The sequence below is a fragment of the Sminthopsis crassicaudata genome, chromosome 4, assembly GCF_048593235.1.
Source record: "Sminthopsis crassicaudata isolate SCR6 chromosome 4, ASM4859323v1, whole genome shotgun sequence".
NCBI classification, from domain to species: domain Eukaryota; kingdom Metazoa; phylum Chordata; class Mammalia; order Dasyuromorphia; family Dasyuridae; genus Sminthopsis; species Sminthopsis crassicaudata.
In genome coordinates this window covers 193,047,257-193,071,698 of record NC_133620.1, presented here as the reverse complement: position 1 = coordinate 193,071,698, position 24,442 = coordinate 193,047,257, and the positions used below count along the sequence as shown (strand labels likewise).

At 33.1% G+C, this 24,442-nt stretch overlaps 1 protein-coding gene across 4 annotated transcripts in view; it reads right to left on the bottom strand.

Annotated features, from left to right (window-relative positions):
- REV3L (REV3 like, DNA directed polymerase zeta catalytic subunit) overlaps nucleotides 1-24,442 on the bottom strand; it is a 232,455-nt gene that overhangs the window by 94,334 nt on the left and 113,679 nt on the right. For 2 of the 4 annotated variants that reach the window (XM_074310076.1, XM_074310074.1), the window contains exons 8-13: nucleotides 24,249-24,333; nucleotides 24,012-24,163; nucleotides 23,231-23,359; nucleotides 18,331-18,568; nucleotides 12,504-12,646; nucleotides 6,051-10,248 (exon numbers count right to left, since the gene is read on the bottom strand). In XM_074310076.1, coding sequence (XP_074166177.1) covers nucleotides 6,051-10,248; nucleotides 12,504-12,646; nucleotides 18,331-18,568; nucleotides 23,231-23,359; nucleotides 24,012-24,163; nucleotides 24,249-24,333 — 4,945 coding nt within the window. The remainder of the gene's footprint in view (nucleotides 1-6,050; nucleotides 10,249-12,503; nucleotides 12,647-18,330; nucleotides 18,569-23,230; nucleotides 23,360-24,011; nucleotides 24,164-24,248; nucleotides 24,334-24,442) is intronic. The other 2 variants (XM_074310077.1, XM_074310075.1) reach the window with 1 other exon arrangement.

Here is a 24,442-nt window from a genome sequence, read left to right as displayed (position 1 = left end):
TTATCTATGTAACATATGATGAAATTCCTTCTGTCACCTGTGTTAAGCCATTTGGACCCCTTCGTGTCCTGGTTAGCTGATTTTACTTTTAGTTTGTAGTTTCACTGGTTGTGAATTTTTTCCTTTTCTTTTTGGTCTGAATACAAGGTAGATGGTTTTTGCCTTCAGATACCATCTTGGGTCCTGTATATAAAAATATCTACCTATGTTGTTTTTTGTTTGTTTGTTTTTGAGGAAATAGTAAGGAAAAAACTTGGAAATTTTATTTTTGTCTTTTTTTTTTTTTGAAAGACAATGTAGTATGCTTTAGTACATAGATATAGCTTAGAAATTAAGAAGAATAAGGTTCAAGCCCGGCCTCTAAAATGTAATATTTCTGTGACCCTGAGCTTCACTTAACTCCTCAATAATCCATAAACTGTCTTATAATTATAAGTGTAGGAAAGATGATCTACTCTGAAAGAGAAAATCTCTCATCAGAAGTTCCTTATGGCAATTATATCACATGTTCTGTTCAAATCCATTTTATTTTACTGGTTTCTGTCTTCTTTCCACAAATATTGTTATTAAATAATTTTTAGCAGGTTGTTCAACTCAGTTTCTCTATTCAACCCAATTTATATACACCTAATATTATACATTATTTTTGCATAGCTATTTTCTTTCATTCATATTTTCATGATGTCTGCTCAATTCAAATGACTTCTACTGGTCTTTGTACTTTGCAATGATTCCTCCCTATGTATGATAATATCTTTTATTATGCATCTTTTCTTATGCAATTCTTGAAATCTCAGAATTAGGAGAGATTGGAACAGCCACCTGGCCCAACCCATCCATACCTGAAAAAGAAATCCCACTGTCATGCCAAATGGTCATCTAACTTTTGCTTGAGTTCTTTCAAGAGAGAGAAGAAGGCTAGATATATAGATCTGGCAGTCATCTGAATAAAGATAACTGAATTCAAAATGAGAAACTGTAAAGACATGAAGTCTTAGGAAAAATTTTGGAAGAACATCAAAAGTAAAGGGGTGTTATGCTGATAATCCAACAAAGAAAATAGATATTAAGAAATTATTGGTCAGATAAGAAAGTTAAACAAGAGAGAGCATTAAAACAGAAGTATCCAAGAGAATAGGGTCAACAATGTTGAATGCTACAGTAAGGTCAAGAAGGATAAGAACTGACAAAAGCCATCAGATTTAGCAATCAGTTCACTGGTAACTTTGGAGAGAGAAGTTTCAGTTGGATTATAATCTCAGAATCCTAACTGCAAAGGGATGAAGAGTTAGTTAGAGGATAAAAGTGAAGTAAATGAATACAGATAATTTCCAAATGGAGAAGAGATATAGAACAGAAATTAGAGTTGATGGTAGAGTCTAGTGAAGTTTTTTCCTCTTCCAATTACTGCTAAATAATAGTAGGTGAGACTTATATTGCTTTACATTTTACATTCATTATTACAGATTTTCCAAAGATTTCTAAATTGGAAGGGTCAATTTATTGCTGAAAAAAAATTTCTTTCTATCACATTCTTGACAAGTGGTTATCCAAGGTTAACCTAAAGACTTTCAAGGAAGGTCTACTAAAAAAATCCATCCCATTTCTGCACAATTCTATTAGGAAATTTCTTTACTGAACTAAAATTATCCTTTCTAAAACTTTCAAACATATTCATTTCCTGCCTTTAGTGTCTAAAAAGAAAAAAGCTAAATTCTTCCACATGTTAGAACTTCAAAAATTTGAGACAACTTTCATATACTCCCTAGATCTCTTATTTTCAGGCTATAGATTCCCAGTTTCTTCAAGTTGTCTCCTATAGTAGGAATTCAAAGTCTTTTATCATCTTATTTGAGCTTCTCTTAATTCTCTCAAATTTATCAATGTTTTCTTGTAAAGTTTTTTTTTTTTTTTAAAGGATTAGGAGGATGTGGATGTGTATATGATCAGGAGAGAAAAGAATCAGTGGATGGGGAAAGTCTGAAGATTATAGAGAAAAAGGACATGATTATGGGAATAATTTGCTAGAGAAGATGGAAAGGTCTGGGAATAATGACATATGAGAGAAGCAGATCTTGGTGTGAAAAATCAAGACATCAAAGATTGGAGTAAAGGAAAATACAATAGGGGATGATTTAGGGATATTATGAAATACAGAGAAATGGAGAAGTGGAAGCTCATAACAAATGATGCTGATTTTCTTTGATAACCAAAAACCTATAAGACATAATCAGTTTTTTTCCATGGAACTGTACAACATCCTCAGATTTACTGCAAGGTCTTCTACTTTTACAAACAAGAACTTGTACTTTTATTTAGTACTTGAAATGGGATAAGAACAGTTACTCAATATTTACAGTAAAATAGCCAAAGAATCACAGAATTTCAGAACTGGAAAGGATCTTAGAGATCATCTTGTCCAACCCCTATATGAATAGGAATCTTCTCTATCCCTAAGTCCAACTGCTAAAAGAAGAGTTCTGGAGAAAAGTAATATTTCCATAAATAGTTGATTCTATTTTTAAAGAACTCCAACATACCTGAAGTATATTTTCTCTTTACTTCTAATTCTTTAAAATTTTTCTCTCAGACATGTTAGTCAAACTCTTATAACCCTTTCCAAGAATTTGCATTTTCCTGCAATGCTCTTCCCTCTTCACCTCAAATACTGTTCCTACATAAGCAATTCCAGAGCTCTTCTACTACAGAGATAGAAATTTTTATAAACTGTTAACAAAATGTCTTCAGTTGATATTCAAGATGATAATGAAGACGACTTGGTTGCCTGAGATAATATAAAATTCATAATGAAGTTTTTGTTCAGTGCTTTGTTATTGAATTTTTAAATGGAGAAGATCCTCATTTATTTTTTAGATCCTATATCCCTATTTCCAAAGTAAAGTATTTGAGAGGTTTCACATATTTTCTAATGGTTTATTGAGTGTTTTTGCTTACTACTGAATTCTCTTCAAGCTCTCCAAAGCATCTAGTTTTAGTTCTTGATACTGTTTTGTATTTGGGCTTAGAGGCAAATATTGTGGTTAAATTAACTCATAGAATGTACATGTCTTATTTTTGTTGATAACGATATATCTAATCATTCTTGTAATGTGCTTCTTTTTGAAGCTCACTAGAAATATTGATACTTTCCTACCTTCATTTTGATAAATACCTCATTTTCTGTTGTATTTACAAGTATTTAGTCAATTTTATCATGAACTTCTTGATTTTTTATTATACTCTTAATTTAGTTATTTCAATGAAAATAAGTCATTTTGCATGTAAAAATAATTTACACTGAGGAGTTAATAAGTGACTAATACATTAATACTTGGGTGAATAAGACTTAAAGTAGTACATGTGGTTCATGTTAATATTATCTGAAGATCATCTGTTAAAGGCTCATTGTGAAGTAAACTTGAATTGTAAGGAATATTCCTAAGATCGCTGTTTTCTTGTACATTATACTTTGTGACCAGATGTCAGTCCTAGCATAGTCTCTATGAAAATCATAGCAAATCTTTCTGTATAGTGGAAAGCACTTCATGATATTATATTCCAATATTTATAGAGTAAGACGACATTGCATAGAGAGTTTCTATTTCCTTACTGATAATTTTGAGAACGATAAAATCAAAAGCTCAGTAAATTCATATTATATAGAGGGATCCTACAATTCTGAACCAAACAGACCAGCAGTTGCTGTAGAATAAATAAAATCTTTTTTTTGAAATAACTGGAAATAAAAGCTTTTTTTTTTTTTTTTAAAGAACAGCATATTATCTCTGCATCATAAGTTTAGAAACTGCCATAAGGAGCTGAAACAAAGGAACTATGTTGAAGGGAACCGAGTATATCAATCTCTTTTTATACATTTACAGAAACACGTGGTACTCTTCTTCATGGAAAACTTGTATAGGAAGGTACAATAGTATCTAATAGGGATGAAGAGGGATAATCAAGTACACATTGAAGCATTCAAATATGTTGTAACCACAAATGATTTGAAAAATAGTTCTTAAAAATTCCTGCTAATTTTGTATGAGATGTCTTCAATAGCTTTTGTTTCCTTTCACAGTCAATATCTAGTATTTGCCATTATGAAGCAGAAAAACTGCAAGATAAGGAAGAACTGTACTTCTAGTTCATCTACCTCTATCATCATCATCATCATCATGTATTTACTTATTTAATGCTTCAAGATTGGCAAGGTACTTCATTGACAATATTTCATCTTAGTCTCAGTCTTTAATATTAACCATATTTTATGTATACTACATGAGAAATTATACATATCAGAGGCATGATTTGAACTCAATTTTACCTTTCGGATGAGAGTAATTTGTAGTATTCAAATCTAACAGAAAAGCAAATATTTTTCCTTTATAAAAGGACCAAAATTGGTATTTAATTGACCTTAAAATTCACCATAGACAACAGCATGGTTTAGTGTATTGAGAGCTAAGTCCTGCAGGAAAGAAGACATGGGTTTAAGTCCCACATCTGACACAGGCTTTTTAATTCTGGGCAAATAACTTAAACCCTTAGTACTCTAGGCCTCTCTCCAAGACTGTATACATCAAAGAAAAGCAGATAACCTGCAGTGTTAGAGTTTCCTTTGTCAAAAATTCCCTGGTGCTATAGGAAGTTCCCTAATCACAGAATCTGAACCAAAAATTAAAATTAAATAAAAAATATACAAAATATAGCACCATTACAGTATACAACTGTAATAATAAAATTGTGAAATATTAAATTTGCTAAAAAAAAAAAATGAAAGGATGATCAAGATAGAGCGAGAAGAAAATATAAACTATCTACTGACAACCTCTCATGAAATAGATGAGGAAACTGAGGTATAGGGAGGTTAAGCTGACTTATCCATGGTCAGAAGATAGTTAACAGAAAAAAATGGAATGTGAACCCAAGTCCTTTAATTTCAGAACCAATGTTTTTTGCAACATTCTATCAAAGTGCTATGTAATTGTAAAGAATTGATATTAATAATAAACATAATTAATATTTCATAATAATTTATAATATTATAAAGAATTTTGCTATTTTAAAAATATTTTCACACATTATTTCACTTGATCATACATTAATTTTTAGGTAGGCAGGACAGGTAACCCCATTTTTAAAAAGTGAAGAAAATAAGCCTCCAGGAAGTTACTTGTCTAAATATATCATTGTGTAATAAGTAGCTGAGGCAGTATCAGTCCACAGCTCTTCTGACTCTGGGTGCACTGATCTTTGTATCATACTTCCCTACATATACCCCTAAATATGGGTCCAATACTCACTACATAGATTTTTATATATTATACGAGTAAATTTGATTACATGTATTTAATAATCCCTGGAGTTGTGAGTACTTATAAAAATCATTTTTATTCAATAAGCATTTATTAAGCGAAAGAACAGGAGGAATTTGTGTGGAAAAAAATGGGGACAGTTAGGTAGTAGAGTGAAGAAAGTACTGGGCTGGAGCATCAGGAAGATATGAGTTCAAATCTAGATTCATATACTTCTAAGATGCGTCACTTAACCCTGTTTGCCTCAGTTCTTTATCTGTAAAATGAGCTGGAGAAGGAAATGGCAATCACTCCAGTATCTTTGCCAAAAAAGCTCCAAATGAGGTCATGAAAAGCTGGACATGACTAAATGACTAAACAACAACAACAATTATAAACTAATCATGGTGCTGATTAGCTGGATAGCATTTGGAAATTTTCAAGCATATTTTATAATTTAGCATTATACTGTTTTAATTTTTATTTTTTGATCCAGATCTATAACTCAATCAGATGGATACTCCTGACAAAAGAAAATTCTCTATAAATACTATCGGCCAGGGTGTTTGGCTCTAGGAATATAGACACAAAATTAAAACAGCCCTTTTCTTCAAGGTTTTTATGAATGCCTATTCACTGCGATAAGGTATAAAAAACTGAAATAAAGACGTTTACACCAAATGATAATGAATGTGATATTATATTACATTACAGTTATGCATGTGTTTAAATCATGATTTTTTAAAAAGACATTACCTGGGTTTTTCAGGTGCATCAGAAGGATTACTGCAAAATGGTTCTTGGTAAGTAGTTTCTGCAAGGTCATGATCTAATAAAGTTGCCATAATTTCTTCCCGACTTGGTGGGGACATAAGTGGTTTCAGAATATGAGCAGTTCGAGGTGTGAAACTACCATTTTTGGATTGTGAAGGAGAGCTTGTGGATCTTGGTGAACTATCTGGAGTTGGTGTTAATATCTCATTATTTCTTGAAACATATAATTCTAAGTCTTCTGAGGCTGCATCTACAAGTTCACCGTCTGGAGATGATAATATTGCAGTAAAAGAGGTATTAATGGAATCAAGGGACTGTCCTGTGTCAAAAGAAACTTCTTTTTTAGCGTGGCTTTGAATCCAGTCTGAATCGCTTGGCTGTGGAAGGCTAAGAAACACTTCTTTGCTTACTGAATTCCTACTCAGTATGGATTTCTCATTTACACAGTCACCAGGCTGCTGGACACAGAAGGAATCCATTATAGAATTAGATCGAGATGGTAAGGGGTGTAAACTGTTTTTCCACTGATTATGTCGATGATTCTCATTGCTTTCTATGGGTGGCTTATCAAAAAGTTCAGGACTTAAAGTACCAGATCTAATCCATGAGGTTGGGTCTGTTGAATGATGTTTGTTTTCATCACAGTTCTGATTATCATGACTTAAAAACTCACTTTCACTAGTTTGTGCAGGGAAAAGATCTTGAACTGCATCACTAAGAAACTTCTGTGGCAAGTTCTGATCAGCTGGGACAAACTGACTTCCTGAATAGAAACTGCAAAATCCAGTTTGTCCTATGGTATTAATATCAAAATTGTAATTATGTTCCGGTGACAAACTATCTTCAAGTGAATAACAACTTTCAAAACCTGGATCTGAAAAAAAGATGGGACTATCATCAGAAATTGAATGGTCTATTTGACCTGTATTCTGTAAATTCAGAGAGTCTAATTTTAAAAGTTTTGGGATCTTTTCTTTAGGTTTTGTAGTTCTTGGAGTTCGAGGTTTTCTTGGAGATGTTACTGATCGTGATCTTTTGACTGCTTTATTAGGTTCAACAGAACAAGAACCATTTCTATTCAGTTGAGATTTATTTGATAATGGGTCTTGCATAACATGTACATTTTGTGCTTTTTGTTGTCTTTTTTGGAGTAATTCCTTCAGAACTGCTAATCCAGACGGTCCTTCCCCAAATGCAGCTGCTGACACATTTCGATTTTTACACTGAGAAAGTGCCTTGGTTTGTGAAATTGCTTCTGACAGTGATCGTTGCTTTACTCTTTCAGGTTTGAAACTGGACATATCTAAAATAAATCCCCTCTGGTTTTGCTCCCATGCTATTTGTTTTACTGGACTTCTTAAGGAAGTAACTAAGCAGCTGTTAGGCAACTGAAGAGATCCATGACTTTCTTCTGAGGTTATGTGGATAGGGGAATAAGGATCAATGTGCTTTGAGGGTTCTGGCATGCAAACAATGTGCTGTTGACTATCTTTGCAATGCAAAAAATCAGGGGCATGTAGCTGATCTGATTTTACCGATTCTAGGGAACTATGATGATCACTTAATTTTCCCACAGATGACAAATTTTTTTTTTGTGAATTTGCATTTTCTTCTGTCTTTGTAGACATCATACTCAAAGATAACTGTGAATTCTGTGTTACCTGAGACAAATGATTGGAAAGGTCAAATATATTACTTTGAATTAAAGTTGACTCCTTTATGCTAAAAACAGCATTTTGATTATGAGACCTTTGAGCATTAATTTTTGAAAATTCCTTTCCAGGACCCAAAGATGTAGAAACTACTGATGAACATAAATCATTTTGTGGAGAAGAAAACACTTGCAAATCTATGGGTTTCTTATTTTCTAAGGAAGAAGGAAAGCAGCCTGGTGACTTCTGTTGTACTTTAACTATTGAGGGAAGTGGAGTTGAGAGGGGATGTACAGTAGCAGGGCCAGGCACAGATACATCCTTCTGTTTATGAAGTGGCTGGGAGCCTCCAAAGTTGTTTGAGATCTCTGAGAGATCCTGGTGTTTTAGTACAAACTTAACTTCAGCACTAGTTTGTGTGTTTATTTTTTCATCTTTAAATGTAATATGCTTTCTTGGGGTGCTGCCTTTCTCATTTGTTTTTTGTTTCTGCTTCGATCTAGGTTTTTTCCTTCCATCCTCTCCTGGCTTACGAGCTTGAGTTCGTTTATTCCTTTTTTTAGTAACTACAGAGGGATTAACAAGTTTTGTTTTTGATCTCTTAACCTGAGCTTTTGTTCGACTATTTTTCCCCATACTAGAATTAAGTGCCTTGTTGTTATATATATTAGGACCTTTAAAAAGTAATGCTTCTTTTCCTGAAGCAGCTATAATTTCTTCAGCTCTCGGATCTGTGGGAGACCAGCAGCGAGGTGGAGAAGAATTCACAGGACTTGTGCTTCTCTCAGAAAGAAAACCAAGTTTAGACATAACATCACAGTAATTTAAGTCACAGTCTTCAGTTTCAGCATTATAAGATGGTGAAGGAGGAGAAAGAATAGTATGTGACCGTTTTTTCCTAAAAGACAACGTTCTTTTTATAGTTTTATTATTTGTCTTCTGCTGTTTACCAGTCTTTTTCTTTGTTGACTTATGTTTTGCTTTCCTTCTATGACTTTTCTTTGGTGTTAATGGATAAATGGGGTATTTGGTTGCAGGGGAGTCAGGAACTTTTGGCCAAAAATCCTTCAAAGGTGCAAGCTTTTTATAAAGGTCCATTTTTTCCTCTGTAAGTATTACCTGTTTCTCTTTAGAATCTATTTTTCCTAGCTTAACAAGCATGTTTTTTCTCCCTCTAAATCTATTAATAATGATATACTTAATAATGACAGGTGGCAGTTTTTTAGACATTTTCCTCCGTTTTCGAGATTTTAGAGATCCATCTAAACTTTCACCAATCTCCACTGACTGAGGTAGGCTAATTTTTGAGTTGTGTGTAACAAAGCTTGACTCACTGTCTTCAATCTCATAATTTACTTTACGTTTGGCTCTAAGCGTGTATTTATTTCCAAAAAGTCCAAAAGATTGCTCAGATTCCAAAGTTCCATCTCCAAAGTGACAGTCAATACAACTCTCAGCAGGTGTTTTATTTTCAAAAGCTTCACGAGCAACTCTAATTACGTCACTGGATAGAGCATCATCTTTCTCAGAATTAGTACCACAAGAGTTACCTTGCATATAACCACCTTCCTTTGTGGACCCAATATCATTGATACTGGTAAGATTCTCCTGATGATCTGTAAGTTTCTTTTTATTTAACTTTAACCGGGACTGTTTGTTTCCAGGTTGCAGTTTATAGGTTACAGGGGATAGTTTCTGTGGCCTACTAAGACAATTAGAAAGAACAACACTTGGAAAAAACATATAATGTGCTGCTTGTTGGCTGAGGCTTGGTTTTTCAGTCTTATGTTCTTGAAATTCTTCATATCTAATTTTAAGTTTATTGATTCCACCTTCATCATTGGCACTTTCTACAGAATGCACCATAGTTCTACTCTCCCCTGAGCAAGACACTAATTCACAATTATCTGTTAATGATGAAGGAAAAAAATTATTTAGAGCTGTGCTGCTACCTTTTTCAGTTCCTTCAGAGGACAGCTTATTTTTTGAGTGACTCAGATCAGAAAAATTGAAGTTTTTTCCCAATGTACTTTCACCAATGTGGCGACTCATATGCATAAAAGAGGCATCTTTTTCAATCTTTCTAATGCTGGTATACTTCCTACTTGGTATTTGTCTATTCAAAGATGAAATATCTTCTTCATAGTCAAATATACTACTTTCACAGGAAGAAACTGCAAAGATTTCTTTCTTGCTATTTTCTTTATGAGAGTTTTCAGAGTGGATAGTACTGCTTAAAGATCCTGGGTACTTCATGGAATAAGTGCTTTCATTTGTAAGAGAATGGACTGTGTGGTCAGGTCCTGTCTCTATGTTGTTTGACTGTGAAAGGTCTTCTATTAAATCCTCCTTATTCAAAACATGGGAAGAAAGGGCACTTGTGTGTTTACATGGAAAAGTAATTTTAGCAGAAGATGGGGGTTCTAATGTAGCAGCATCTTTGTGAAAGATGGAGGTCTTAACTGACATTTTGCTTGTTGCAATAACAGAGGAATGAGTTCGGGAACTTTCATTGTCCAATGGATTGTCTGTAACAGAAAATTAAATTAATTATTTTAAATTGTCTTTATTTCTAAAAACCTGCTTTAAAATGCCTTTTTGCATAAAGATATAATCATGATAAAAGGAACTACACAAAATCAAACACTTATGCTAACAATTACTATTCACAACAATCCACTACTAAGAAAACTTGAAGGCCAGAAATTATTACAACATGCCTAAGAAGACAATATGCTTCCAACATTTTCCTTATGTCTAGAATTATATTTTCCTCTTTTTCCTTATCAAAGATCATATAGCATAGTGGACAGAAGGCCTAACCTTAGAGGCAATAAGTCCCAGGTTCTAGTCCTGCCTCTGACACACAGAGGCTGTTTGACTCTGGGCAAGTCACTTATCTTTTCAAGGCTCATAGGAAGCTCTGCAAGATGCAGTAGTAGAGGAGTTGTTAATTTGCATTTGTGGAGGGAGTTAGTTTTCTTCTCTATAATGATGAAATCAGAGGATGACAACCTCTTTTCTCTCCCTAATGATATTTTCTATCTATATAATCTAAGACATTCAAATGGTAATCTTATAATTTCTTCTTTATTATTTTGCTGTTTTTCAGTTGTCTCTGTCTCTGACTCTTTGTGGCCCCAAATGGAGTTTTCTTGTAAAAGATATTGGAGTGGTTTGCTATTTCTTTCTTCAGAAGATTAAGACAAAGAGAGATTAAGTGGTTTGCCCAGGATCACAAAGTTAATGAGAGTCTGAGAATGGATTTGAACTTAGGTCTTTCTGACTCCAGACCCAATACTCCATCCACTGAGCCACGTGGCTGTCTTCTAATTACTTAATTACAAAAACAACACCATCACATAATTTTCCACAAAAATCAGTTTCTCCCCACTGTGTAGAATTCTCCCCCCTATACCCTTTCAAAAGTGTGAATATAATCAGAAAATGTGAAATATTTTAATAATAGTAAGGTAAACCTGCTAAAGAATTATCACTTAAAACCTTACCTGGGGAAAGAATAAATTATTTTTTTATTTGCTCTTTGGACTCATTTTTCTTTATTGACTACTTAATCAAGACACTTACATCTTATTGGGTAGACCATATATAAATCTATAAAATGAATACAAGTTAATTAGGGAGAAGGGGTTTATGTAAAAGGCCAGACTTGAGCTGAGTTTTGAAAGAAACAGGATCGTTAGGGGCAGCTAGATAGGGCAGTGGATAGAGCACCATCCCTGAAGTCAGGAGGACCTGAGTTCAAATCTGGTTTCAGACACTTAACTAGTTGTGTGACCTTGATCGTAAGTGAGGAGGGAGTGCATTCCAGGAATGGGGGAAAGTTGGTGCAAAGGCACAAGCTGTGGTAAATCCCATTAACCTAATTCTTTTTCACCCTAATTTGGGGATTAGGAGAATGGAGGGAGGAAAAAGGAAAAAAATATTTCTTTTACCTATCAAACTTAAAATTAATTTAATCCTAACACCAATTTTCCTCTTGGTATTATCATTTAAAATAGAAATTTCCAGGTTTGTTTGGAAAAGAAACAATAAGCAAGGTGTTTTTCTTGTTTCCTTTCTATACTGCATGACCTAGAACTGGAAGAGAACTCAGAGGTCACTTATTCAAGTTTCAGATTTGGTGGGGATGAGATGGGGCAGCAGGATATTTACATGGCTGTAATCATTTTGTATACTGGCTTTTGGGCCTAATTTATTGTGAACATTTCATACAAGTTTTTTCATGCTTCTTTGAATTCTTCACTGTTTCTTATTGCACATTACATCCAAGAACCAAAATTAGTTAGCCACTCTCAGTCAAAGATCTTTGACTTTATTTCCAATTCTGTGCTACTCTTAGTTCCTCCAGAAAATGCTGCTGTGAATATTTGGGGACTCTCTTTCTGTCTTTGGGGTAAAGAATGCCATTTAGTTTCAACTCTTTTCTTTACAAAAAATGAAGCCAAGGGAGATTGATTTAATTGTCCATAGTCAAATAAGTAAAGGTCAAATCTGAACACTTGCCTGCTAATCCCAGAGGCAAGGAATTTTCCACTGCATCAAATGTATGAAATATAATTAATACCTCAGAAAGCCACACATTTTAGAACTAAAACATCAGAAAGGCAATCTTTTCCAAAGGAAATATATCCAGGAGATAGAAGAAATGCATACAAGACAATCTGCACCTTTTAAAAACTGTATTATATGTCTGCTCTTACTGCTGAAGTTCAAGAATTTTTTTTCTTAGCAAATTTTAAAAATAACTTTGTTTACTTACCACTGTTTTCATCTGCTGTTCCATCTAACTGAGGTATAGAAAGATTAGCCAGAAGCAAATTATTACCACTCCATTCCATTTCTTCCTCTGAAGATGAATCTTCCTCTTCAGTTGAACTTCTATGGATATTTTTACATGGTGATCTAGAAAAGATTAAGATATTCATCAGTATGATTAAAGAAAAAACATTTACACTTCAGACTTACAGAAAATAATTTACCATACTTGAAGCTAGGGTATCACTGCAATTCAATGAAAAGGATGAAATTTTAAATTTCTAAAACAAATAAGGATAGCTTCTGTGAATTTTTGCTTTACTTGAATATCTACTGTAATTATCTTAACATCGACTCTAATACAATGTTTTCTGAAAACAAAAGACAAACTGAAAACAATTTTTAAAAAAAAGATTTTGTTTTTCCTCCAATTACATATAAAAATAATTTTTAACATTCTTCTTTTAAAGTCTTGAATTCTAAATTCTATCCTCTCTTTCCTTCCCTCAAGACAATAAGAAATATGATATAGATTAGACATATACAACCATGTAAAAGATACTATCATCTTAGTCATTCTGTGGAAGAAAACTTGAACCAAATGAGAAAAAAAGTAAAAAGTAATATACTTCAGTCTTCATTCAGATGCCATCAATTCTTTCTCTGGAGGTGGATGGGATTTTTCATATGAAAAATCTTTTAATGATTATTATTTTAACAACTATGCATCTTATGAGTACTGATTCTTCACCATAACAGAAAAAACATAATTCATCATTGCAGAAATATAGTAGTCTATAAAATACTCATTAAGAGAAGTTGGGGTGTTGTTAAATGTTAGGATGCTAGCCAAATGTAGAGTTGCTTTTCTGTAAATGGTAAACAATTGCCTAGGCCAATACTAATCAAATTGTGGGTCGTATATGTGAAAATCCTCATGTAAGAGTTTTAAGGGACTAACAGCTGAAAAGTTCATCTGGTATAAGTTGAAATCAATCTAATACTCTTATGTACTAAAATATTTTTGGTTTGCTATCACTCTCTCCAACTCTGTGTCAATTGCAACTCTGATAAATACACCATCTATACCTTTTATAAAGTCACAAATGCTTTTTGTGTTTATATTACAGGTATTTCAATAATTCTCCTAGTCCCAATCACCTCACTGAGGACACTGAATTCTCCATCATAACAGAAGCCTTTAAGCAAAAAAACCAATATAATGATAGTATGTAATAATCTGTCCCAGCAGCCCTCTCAGCCTCTTTTGTATGTAGAGAGAAGTGGGGTTGGTGGGAAGGCGGGAGACAGCTAGGGAATGGTAGAAAGGGAGGAAGATTTCCTTTATTATCTAATCTCAGGTATTTTTACTGTTTTTCAATTATTTGGGCATTAAATTTCTTTTATGATTTTTTCATTTATATTGTTGTAGTTGTACACAGGAACATAGGCCTAGAACTGGAAGGGACTTCTGAAGGCATCTGGTTTGACTTTCTCAATTTAAAGATAAGAAAATGTGTAACAAAGCTAAGGGCCTTAATCATACACACACACACACACACACACACACACACACACACACACACACACTCCTCTTCATTTTAATAAAAATCTTCTCATGGAATTGAGCGTGCATCAACATAACATTCTCACTCTTTTTGTTGTTGTTTGCATTTTGTTTTCTTACTCATTTTCTTTCCTTTTTGATCTGATCTTTCTTATGCAGCAAGATAACTGTACAAATATATTTACATCTATTGGATTTAACATACATTTTAACATGTATAACATAGATTACTTGCCATCTAGGACAGGGGGTGGGGGGAAGGAGGGGAAAATTTGGAACACAAGGCTCTGCAAGGATCAATGTTGAAAAATTATCTGTGCCTATGTTTTGAAAATAAAAACCTTTAATAATTAAAAACAAAAAAACAAAAGCAAACAAAAAATCTTCCCATGTTTCTTTAAATTTTTCAATGGTATTTTACTGCTATTACATTCAAATATCTTATTATATGGTATTCTACTACTATTATATTTATGTACCATAGTTTTTCAGTCATTACCCAATGGAGAAGCACTATTTGTTTATAGTTCTTTGCTACACAAAAAGTACCACTAGGAATATTTTGCTGCATTAATAGATCTTTGTATCTGACTCTGACTTTCTTGGGGTATATAATCAATAAGGGAACTGATGAATCAAAGGGTATGGATGAATAGTTAAGCAAATTCTCTTGCATAATTCCAAAGAAATCTAGAACAGCTGTAGCTTTTCAACAGGGTCACAAAACAATACATTGGTATGCCTGTTTTCCCTATAGTTCCTTTAGCACTGAATGATTACATCTTTTGTCATCATTGCCAATTTGCAAATGAGGGGTGAAACCACAGAAATGATTTAATTTGTACTTTCCTTAATATTAGTGATGGGTCATTTACAGGTTGTTGATCTTACTTTGAAAACTTCATATGCTCTCACCTCTTATGTACTGGTGAATGGCTCTTGGTGCTATATTTTTATGTCAATTCCATACATATATTAATTACCAGATTTTCTTGATAAACACTGCTTTCTAAGCTTACAATCATTAATGAAAATGCTTTGGAAATGTTCAATTTTGAATCCATGTAATAATAACATTACATAATCCCAAATCCTCCAATTTTTCCACAATATGAAAGATTTTAATAATTCACAAAAATCTGGCTAAACTTATCCACAATATTCCCCTATTTACTAGATTAGTAATCCTGTCAAAAAAGAAAATGAGATTAGTTTGGTTCAATGTGTTCTTCATGAAGCTATGTTGGCTCCTTGTGATCAATTCCTTTTTTTTAGATTCATTACCATTTTCTTTGATAGTTAAGTAAAAGCTTAACCATGAATCAAAGACAGGCCCAATGGTTGACTCCATTCTACCCCTTTGTGGGAAAATCAGGCTATTTGTCCTTTACCAATCCTGTTGTTCTTGATCACTAAGAATATCTCAGGAAACACACTTACCACTTTCTTTCGGTACCCAAAAATGTAGTTTATTTGGGCTGAGTAATAACTTGAACTCTTCAAGACAACCAATGAGATGTTCTTTTATTATCTTCTCATTTTGACTATTAATTCTTGTATTAGCCCTAGTTCTAGTTGTTCCATGCTTTCCAGTTCAAACACTATTTTCTTTACCAGGAAAAAAAAAAAAAAAAAAAAAAAAAAAAAAAAAAAAAAAGGGAAGCAAAGTAATTGAGGAGCTATATCTTCTCTGCTGTCAATTCCAATAGCAGTACTACTGTGCACTTTGATCCTCCTCTTTACTGTTCTCCCTCACTTTTTGTTGTCCTCAGCTGTCTTCTCTAGATTCTCAGCTCATTAACAACTTTAATATTCCTCCCTTATTCCTATAAAATATACCATGTTTTTGTAGTTATTCTCTGTACCTATCCTTTAATTTTTTGTATCATTCTTTTCTAAAAATAAGTACATTGAGAAACTTATTTTTTCATTTTAAAAACATTTCCACATTAGTCATCAGAAAAGGGAAAAAACACGAGAAAGAAAAAACAAAAAGAAGTGAATATGCTTTGATCTCTATATTCAGACTCCATAATTCTTTTTCTGGATGTGAATAACCATTTTCCATCATGAATCTTTTGGGTATCCCCTTAATTTCCAATTCCTTGCCATCACAAAAAGAGCTGCTGTAATAATCTTTCCCCTATTTTAAAATTATATTTTTGGGATACTGACCAATCAATGGTATTGCTGGATCAAAGGATATGTAGTTTTATAGTTCTTTGGACACATTTGCCTAGTAATTTGATGCACAGCTCACATGTTACTTAAAGGTAGAATTTATGCAAAAGAGACCTTAGCTTAATAAGGAAGAACTTCTTGACAACTGATAATCAGCATGGCATAGTGAAAAAAAGCTGCTCTTTGGGACCAGGATAACTTGGATTCAATTCTTGCCTCTGATACATACTGGCCATATGCCATTTAACCTTTGGTGCTCTGGGGAACTAAGAATTTAGGTTGCTAGGAAAAAGCTAACTTGCATTAGTAGAGGAAATTCTTGACTCAATGTTCTTGACTCAATGGAATGAGTGCCCATGAAATCACAGGTATAGATATTATTCATAGCCTCTATTTTTTTTTATATTTTTTTTTGGCTGAGGCAATTGGAGTTAAGTGACTTGCCCAGGGTCACACAGCTAGTTAGTGTTAAGTTCTGAGACCAGATTTGACCTCAGGTCCTTCTGACTCCAGGGCTGGTATTCTATCCACTGTGCCACCTCGATGCCCCCATAGTCTCTTTAACAATTACAAGTTGCCTAAAAATGGAACGGTATGTGTTGGGACTTCATAGACCTACAATGGGTTACACTTTGAAAACTGATAGTCTGTTGGCAAAAGATCAAACACTGACAGGCAAACATATTAAATACATTCAGTAGAAATAAGAAGGTTCTGAAAACTCAACCAACTTTCAACCCAACTTCCTAATAACAAGAATATAAAGAAAAATTGGGGGGGGGGGAGCAGGAATGGGAGGTGCCTAATGGTCTTCATAATTACAGTGTTCATCACAACTTATTTTGTTCTTCTGGATTTTTATGGCTTTAATGCCAGCTCAACATATCTTCATTTACTCTTATTTGATCAGCAGACTCTAAACCCCCCTCCCCCCCAAAAAAACCTGTTTTCTAATTTTATCCTTGGCTTTATTTTCACTTGATTGGCATTGTGTTATATTGTTCAGAGACTCAGTTCCTTGACCCTTGAAGATGTAATTTTACCTACTTCAATGAGAATTAGTTTCTGATTTTCTGATAAATCTGAAAACCTTTTATTGAGTATCACAATGCCCTTTTTTGAAAATCTTTTTCTGATGCACTAAAATTAAAAAGCTATTCTAGCAGGTTTATAAGATTTATTATTTCTTAATAAATTAGAAATGTACCTATGATTTTTGTAAGAATTCCTGCCTCATCTTAATCTGCTTTTGAATACAAAAAACCTCAATGATTTACTCAAGATCCAATGAATACCTAAGTGACAGGATTTCTGTTCATATATGCAAATGCTATACTTAAAAAAACAAAACAAAACAAAAACCCTTCCAAGTTATTCCCATTAGCTCACCGTAGCAGGTATAATGAGAGAGGCATAATCAGATTTATATAATAAAAGTTAGGAAAATACCAAATAATAGTAGAAAATAAGGTTCATATTGGGGAACTAGGTGTTGACAGAAAAAAAATAGTAAGAAAAGTAGAAAACCATGCAAGAGGAAGAAAAGGCAAAAAGAAACAGAGCATATGAGAAAATAAGTTACAAAACCTATCTATAGTATGGTGGAAGCTAAAGAGAACATTAAAACATCCTATCTTTTTAGATAAACTGATTATATGACACAGCCAAAAAATTTATTACACTGATAATTTCTTCACTTTTCAACAGTGGCTTGGGCATTATTGTCAAAATAATAATGCCTCTGCTATCTATGTTTTTATGTCAAGGAAGGATAATTGTTAATTTTATATAGCACTTAAAGTTTGCAAAACACTTCACATATTACCTCATTGAACTTTCACAATGACCCTGAGAGATCTATATACTATAGGTATATGTATAAGGTCAACTGAAGGAAGAGTGAAGGTGACATGGAGAAGGAAAATGGTCTGAAGGAAGGATCTGAAGGAAAAGAAGACACATTAAAGTCTATGGAACAAACAAACTGGTCAAAGAAAATCATTTTGAGAAAATAAAATGTTGATATGTAATGTAACCAAAATAACTAACAAAAAAATAATAACTAAAAATAAAAACAAATTACCTTTTTTCGACACTATGTTCTTCAATATTGCTGTCCCACCTTTGAGACATCAGCAAACTAAGCTCCATTTCTTCTTTTTCTATTTGTGGTTCATTTTCTTCATCATCACTATTGTGAATATTTCTAGAGCTTCCAAAGGAAGGATGTGAAGATGAAATGCCATGTCTTTTCCCTTGGTATCCATCACTTTCCAAACCAGCCAGAAGATGTACCAAAGATTCATCAGGACTGCTATCCACTACAAAATAAAAAATAAGTCAATCTTCTTTGCAGTTCCTTCAGGGGCCTCTGCTATTCACACAGTAATACATATGCATCTTAGTAGGTATTTCAAGTATACCATTAAACATAAATTATAAAGCAAAGACTAAAAAGAAAAATAATTTTATACTTTCATTGTTTTAAATATGCCAAATACACAAGTTTTTTGTTAACAGACTAAAGAGTTTATTTTGATAGATAAGTTAAGAATAAAGTTTACCAATGAAATGTTTAGAACTTTAAGTTAATTATTTAAAGGCTTCTATCTCAATCAATTGATCTTAGAATGTGTCTTTCAAATCTTAGCTCAAATACTATCCCTCAAATGACATATTTGTAAAGCACTTAGCAAAGTGCCTGTCACATAATAGGAATTTAATAAATGCTTATCTCCCTCCTTTCCTCTCTTCCTCCTTTATATATGAGGGCTTTCCTGATTCCATTTATTACTGTAGCCTTTCTTCCCACTATCTTGAGACCAAGACATTATCAGTTTAGAATATGAACTCCTTTGTAAAATTTCACAAACTAAGGAAAAACAGTGGATGGCAAAATTAGCTTTAAGAAAGACTGCAAAGAGATCCATTAAAGACAATCTAAGGAATTTTCAATAATGATGACTGGCAGTTCTTATTTGATTCTCATAACAATCCTGTAAAGTAGATGCCATAATTATCCCCACTTTACAGATGGGGAAACTGAATTTTAGAGATGTTAATTGACTTGCTGAGAATCACACAACTGGCAAAGTATCTTAGGCATCTTATTAACCCAGGTCACATTTATCCCTTTCTATAGGTCATTCACCAAGCAATGATAACATTTATTCTTAAAGTTACAAAAACATAAATAGTCTATAAGAATCTTAAGTACAAACTTAAAAGGTTACAAGGGTTATATGGAGATTTTACAATCTAAGTATTTACAATATACACTTGAAAGTATAAAACACAGATGGTTTACTGAATATCTTAGAAAGACACTGTGCATGGATGAGCTAGATGGATGGATAGGAGGAGGAGGGAAGGCAGGATGGTGCTTTTAATAACTTCAAGCTTCTCCCTGACACAAAGACACACTTTTAAATACTCTTCTTTTGATAACACTGTATCGCTGTGAATCATGGAATAGCATAACTTTGAACTCTGAATTTAAGTTGCAAGGTAATCCAAAGAGCAGTAAAAGAGTACATGCTACCCACTACCAAATATATAAGAGAATCAGTGTAAGGATGTCATTAAAGAAATGTATGGGGGGCAGCTAGATGGCACAGTGGACAGAGCACCAGCCCTGAAGTAAGGAGGACCCAAGTTAAAATCTGGCCTCAGATACTTAACACTTCCTAGCTGTGTGACCCTGGGCAAATCACTTAATACTAATTGCCTCAGGGGAAAAAATGTATGGATGGTGGAAAAAGGGATACTTGAGGGTTTCCTTTGTAGCTATAAGGAAGACATATAAAGGAAGGCCCATCAGAAAGCTACTTAACTCCCTATGGAGAAGTCATGAAAAGAAAAGGAGAGAGATTATACAGAAAGAACTAGAATAGGTTTCAACATATGTCACTATTGACTACAGAAATGCAAATTAAAACAACTCTAAGGTACCACCTCACACTAATCAAATTAATTAATATGACAGAAAAAAAAAAAGGATAATTTGAAGGGATGTGGAAAATTGGGATACTAATGCATTATTGGTGCATTTGTGAATTAGTCTAATGGTTCTGGAGAATAATTTGGAATTATACTTGAAGAATTATAAAACTGCATACCTTTTATTCCAGTAACACCACTACTAACTCCTGTATCTTAAAGAGATCAAAGAAAAGGGAAAAGGACATATTTGTACAAAAATATCTAAAGCAGCCCTCTTTGTAGTGGCAAAGAATTTGAAATTGAGGGGATGCCCGTCAATTGGGGAATAGTTGAACAAGTTGTGAAATATGATTGTGATAGAACACTCTTGTAAGAAATGATAAGCAGGATAGTTTCAGTAAAACAAAATTATATGAACTCATGCCAAGTGAAGTAAGCAGAACTAGAACATTATACATAGTGATAGCATTATTGTAATAATAATCAACTATGAATAACTTAGCTACTTTGATCAAGACAATCATCTAAAATAGTTCCAAAAGATCCATGATGAAAATGCTGTCTATCTCCAGAGAAGCTGTGAATTCTGAATGTAAACTGGAACTAAAAAAAAAAATTTTTTTGGGGGGGGGTCTATGTTTTCTTTTATCATTATGGCTAAAGTAGAAATATATTTTGCATGTATAATTAATTGATTGTGCAATTAATATCAAATTGGTTGCCTTCTTAAGGAGAGGAATGGGGTGGGAAATTGAAACTCAAAATTTTTGAAAATTACATAAAAAATTTTAACATGTTACTGAAAAATTTAATATGGGTAGGTAATTAAATTTAAATAATATAATGAAATAAAAATATATATTAAAAAAGGTACATGTCAAAAAAAGGTATAACCATAATAGGCTGAAATATTTAAAAGAAAGCTAGTCAAGAGCCTAAAATTACTAATGAATCCTTCTAAACTGCTAATAAGGAATTAGTGTAAAGAAATTACTAAGGTAGCCTAGGAGTGCTTTTTCAGTCACATAATAAAGAAGCTGACAGGAAAAAAGGCAATGAGGCAATAGTGGCCCTTAAAAGGGGCTAGTATATACTGCCTTTAAGGCAATATTTCACAGCTTTAGAAGTTATCCTAAAAAATTCCTACTAGTCACAACGTAGGAGTTTAGATTTAATCTACTTACAGATAGAGAATCACAGAATTTCAAAATTGGAAGGGTCCTTAGCGACAATTTAGTTCAACTTCTACAGAATAAAATATTTCTACCACAACATATGTACCAAGTGGTCAACTGAAGGATAACCCACTATCTCCAAGGCAGCCTAATCTAATTTGGGAAGCTCTTGTTATTAAGAAATTTTCATTATGTCTCACACAAATTTGCCTCTACAACTTGTGCCCTATGCTCTTGATTCAGCCCTTTAGAAACAAACAATATAAACTTAATTGAACTTGAAGCATTTTACTATTGTGGCTGCCAACCTCTGGATCTTCTCCAGCTTCTAAGTGTACTTTCTAAAAGATGTGAGAATTTGACATAATGTTCCAAATATAATCTAATAGGGCAGAGTAAAGCAGAACTATCAATCAATCAAATATTTACTAAGAGTTTCTTATAAGCCAGCATTTTGCTAATCATTCCGAGTTGCAAAGAAAAGTAAAAACAGTTCTTTTCCTCAAGATATTAGTGACAGGTATGTGCTGCAAATGGATGGAGTGCTATGTATAGAATCAGGGAAACCTGAGATCAAATCCAGCTTGAGACACTTATCAGCTGTGTGATACTGGGTAAGTCATTTAACTTGTGTGCTTCAGTTTCCCTATTTGCAAAATTAGAATAATAATAATAATAATACCTACTTCTTGAAGTTGTAAGAATTAAAAAAGATAATATTTGTAAAGTGCTTAGCACAATTTTTGGCACACAGTAATGCTTAACAAATGCTTATACCTTTTCTTTCCCTCCCTATTTACATAAAAACAGGGAATAAATCAATATACAAGATTAATACAGAATAGATGAAAGATAAATTTGAAGAGAAAATATAGAGAAGCTAGGGGCACCCAAATTATTGCCAAGAACTTGTTTTTGTTCAGTTGTGTGTACTTCTTCACGACTTACGGTTACATAGTACTCCAATACTGTTCATGAGGTTTTCCTGGCAAAGATCCTGGGATGGTTTGCCATTTTCTTCTTCAGTAGATTAAGGTAAAGAGAGGTAAAAGACTTATCTAGTTAAGTGTTTTGAAGCCAGATGTGAATTCAGATTTTCCTGACTCTGGGCCCAATTCTTCATCCATTAAGCCATCTAGCTGCCAAGAACTATTCTTCTCCTAATATTGCATAAAATCACAATGGATTTCTTGGTTGCCACAAAATATTGTCATCTTCTGAGCTTGAAGTCTGCTAACAGCCTCATGTTTTTTCAGAGAAACTGGATAACAATTTCCACAATTATACTTGTGATGCATATTTTCTGAACCCATGTTTAACACTTTATTTCTAGTAACTTTCATTTTATTTTATTCAGTCCAATAATCTAACTTATCAAGATCTTTTTAGATTCTGACAATATCATTTAAGAAATGGAGGATCAAAATTATACAATTTGGTTCAAATCACACTTCTCAGAAATGGTAAAGGAAGGATTCAAACTCGGGCTTTAAATGGTAAACTAAATGTATTCTCATATGCTATATACCTTTTCCATTCCAGTATTTTACACATACAATTCAGAGATTTCAATGCCCTTTACAAACAGTAAATCATTTAAATCTAATACCAAATCTGTGAAATAGGCAGGGAATAAATCACTAGCCTTACTTTAAAAAAGAGGAAGTTAAGTCCAAAGTAACAGTGCAAGAATAATAGGCTGATTTCTAACTGCCAATTCATAGTGTGTGCTCTTTCAGCTATATTAAGCAAGTGTCTTCAGGCTAACTTTGTCTAAACACAAAACAGTTAATTCACCAAAAATACCGTTCACATAAATCTAAAAGTTGGAATATGGAATACTTACTGTATTATTAAATTACTTACTAAAAATTGGAGATTGACTCAGTCTTTGGGACAGAGGCTGAAAAGTCTGACTTGTTTCCATGAGATTTAAAATTGCTTCTTCATTAATAAGTGCTTCATCTTCTTTATGACTATTCTTTCTTAAGTATTCTTAAGATAAAAACAAAGGCAACATTTAGTTATGGGCCTCTACAATTTAAACTTTCAGAATTTTTAAAAATTTGGTGAACACTTAAACAAATTGTATCCAATAAGAACCTTAAAATTCTGCAATCTTCACAAAATTACAGCTGAGTTCAATTATTCCTGTTTAGAAGGTAAATTTTTATTTATGCTGTATGATCATGTAAATTATATTTTCATAAAAATTAAGTTCTAGAAGTTTTCAATCTAAGATTTCAAAGTACTCTATAATTCATTACTCTTACTCTCACACCTTTTTCATGAGGGGCTATGATATAATAAGTACATTTAAAATTCAGGCACATATAGAACAAAAAATTAATTTCATCTTATATTGTAACAAAGAGGTGAATGCAGCACACAATGAGAAGACAAAGAGACTATCTGTTGATAGCAAGTATCAAATGACAAATAGGATAAATATCTGCCATATAAGGGCTACTTAGAAATGTACATACTTCTTATCCTCCCCATATCGGATTGAAACCTAATTTCTAAAGTTAAAATAAACATTAATAAATGTCATCCAGTATTTTAAATACAAATAATTTAATAAAAGCAATCACATGATTGTTTTGCTTTAGACTATAATTCAAGGTGATGTTACTAAAAAGCTCACCTTTGTTCAGCTCCTTTTCTTGATGGATTTCTACCACATTAGCTGGTGAACAGGGAATAGCTTCAGTAGACAGAACTTCAGAATGTAAAGTTAACTCAGCAGAGAACTCCTGGGATCCATTACTGTAGTCCACAGATCCTGATAATGTTCTGCTTAATTAAAACACATCCTTTAAAACTAACTAGATTACCAAGGGAGAAAGGTCAATTCAATGAACTATATTAAATGACTACTTACACAGAGAAATCATTCTGCTTAAGAACTTCCTGAAGTCTCTTCTGAAACATTTTTTCACTCTCTGTTGCTGGAACACATCCACGATCTTTAAATTTAAAAAACGCATTCAAAAAAGGAAGAGGATCTTTTATAGGCAAACAGTAAATTAATAAAATATTTTGAAGCAATACTAAGCTTTTTTCCTCAAGGAACTT